Raw genomic sequence first — 2238 nt, forward strand, 5'->3', positions numbered from 1 at the left:
AAAAAAAATCAGTCGTTCCCCTGAAGGTTTAATCTGCCTCGGAGAACGACTCTTTGGTACCGTCGCTCCATCGGCTGCTGCACTGTTACAAACACTGGAGGTGCTGGGGGGTRTTTTTAAGAATGTATTGACTGTATTATAGAAACCCTTAGAATGTGTATGACTTGCTGACTGTTAATGCAGAAATAAGCTATGTTCTCTTTAATACAGGGGTGGRAAAAAAGAATTACAGGTGCCATAAACCACAGTGGAATGCAGATCAAGGTTGTGTGAATGTGTTATTTCCTGTGCAATGTGTTGCAGAACATATATTTATGAGTTGTGATCATGCATGTAAATCAGTGCACAACAGTCTGCTTTAACTGCTTTGAAAGTTCACTGTGGAAGAAAAATGAAAATAAAAAGAAAGAAACAAAAGGTGATCCTTCAAGCAGCATGAAAAGTTACATGTGAATGATTTCAGAAAGATGAGTCGATGTGTTTCTGCATGACTATGTAATAAAGTGCAGTATGACAACAAAGAAGAGGGTTTTTATTATAAAGTAGGAGTGGTTGTGGGTGGGGCTTATGTGGGAAGCAGCCAATCAGATCMGTCTTACAGCCGGGAAGCGTCTCTGCCACGTAGAGAGAAGAGCAGCTGCTTGTTTTCTACTGTTGCCCCCCACACACCTGAAGTTGAAGGTGTCAGCATGCTGGTGGTCGCGCTGAGCTGGCTCTGCTCCTCCGCCCTGGTCTCTGTCAGCGGCGGGAAGCTGCCTGAGGCCGAGCTGAAGACGGAGGTCCTGCACAGACCCTTCATCTGTCGCAGGAAGTCCAAGTATGGAGACATGCTGCTGGTGCATCACGACGGATTCTTTGCGAACGGGACCATGTTTTACTCCAGGTATTGGTCAAAGATTAGATTAACAACACTAGTTAATGCTTTGATGCAAAGTTAAAGGGTCAATTCGCCTAATTTAATAATGGCTCKTTGTGTGCACAGCTTTTAGTTCGGAATATCAGAAATGTGACCCAAMCAGGGTGATCAAACAGTTTCAAAGTTTAAATAAGGGGTTATAAACCAGGATGTTTTGATAAGGAATAATAAGATGTGACAGAAGGTTTAAAGTGGGAGTGATTACATCAGTTTACTGCATGTGGAGGTATGCTGTGAAAAAAAAGAAAATAAGTCAAACTAGCATTAAAATATTACATCTGTATCCAAACTGAGATTTTTTTCATTAAATGCAATTATGTTCCTAATTAAAGTGTCTGGTATGGTAGAGTTCTATAAAGACTACAGCACATGTTCATCTGTTTTCTCTGTGGAGGTGTGGATCATGTGCCTCCATCTCAYCCCCAGCATCCTCTGTTACACCAAMCCTCTGCAWATCCACCTTCACATCCATGAACCTCTCAGCAGTCTTCCTTCTTCCTTCTCACTGTCCCCCTCACATGTCCAAACCCATCTCAACCTGAGCTCTAATACAGTCGCATCCTGTCCATGTTGGTCCTTTTTTTTTTTGTCTGTCAAATGTTCAGATGCATTGGTGGGAGCTGCTATTAAATTAAATATACTTCAGGGACGTGGATAAGTTTTTAATCCTACACCATTATTAAATCTGACAGCGGATTCCAAAAGAACATTTCAAACCAAACAAAATAACACCAAAATCATGCTGATTATCTGAAGTATGAGGGAAGTTATTGATGTTTGTTTAGGTGAAATCAGCTCATGTTTTCTTGCTGCAGTTCACAGCAGAACCCATTTCACCTTGTTCTTGTCTATTTATACTCTTAACTTCCTCAGTGTTCAAGATATCACCATGAAATTTTAGGAGAAGATTCACATTCTGGTTTTTGTAGGAAGCATCTTGTATCCTTAAAAACCTAATAAAACTTAATAATAGCCAAATCAAAAGTAGCAGAAAAGGTATAAAATAATATTACAAGGCAAACTGCAGCATCAAATCAACTTAACGTGTCTTAGAACATAAGGGAATTAAAACAATTTAAAAACCATGTGGACATCTGTTTTGTAAACAAAGCTCCTCAACCAACGACAGTGTGTTAAATGTGTCGTGACGAAGATGAGCGTCAACACACTATGTAACAAGCGCTGTTCCGGATTTAAAAAAAACATACTTCGACGTTTCAAATCATTATCAAATTTGGAGCAAAGGCAGATAAAATAATGTTCTTCATGGCACCTTATCTCTTTAAGGGGTCACTAGAAAAACTCAGGTGATTTACTTTGAT

The 2238-nt window shown here is 39.8% G+C and overlaps 1 protein-coding gene across 1 annotated transcript in view; it reads left to right on the forward strand.

The window, feature by feature from the left end:
• Positions 1–599: 599 nt before the first annotated feature.
• Positions 600–2238, forward strand: part of LOC106534970 (peptidyl-prolyl cis-trans isomerase FKBP14) — a 4626-nt gene continuing 2987 nt past the window's right edge. The window contains exon 1 of the mRNA XM_014031796.1: positions 600–883. Within this exon, the coding sequence (XP_013887250.1) occupies positions 690–883 (194 nt within the window). The 5' untranslated portion in view covers positions 600–689. The remainder of the gene's footprint in view (positions 884–2238) is intronic.

The sequence above is a fragment of the Austrofundulus limnaeus genome, unplaced genomic scaffold (genome assembly GCF_001266775.1).
Source record: "Austrofundulus limnaeus strain Quisiro unplaced genomic scaffold, Austrofundulus_limnaeus-1.0 Scaffold1320, whole genome shotgun sequence".
NCBI lineage: Eukaryota > Metazoa > Chordata > Actinopteri > Cyprinodontiformes > Rivulidae > Austrofundulus > Austrofundulus limnaeus.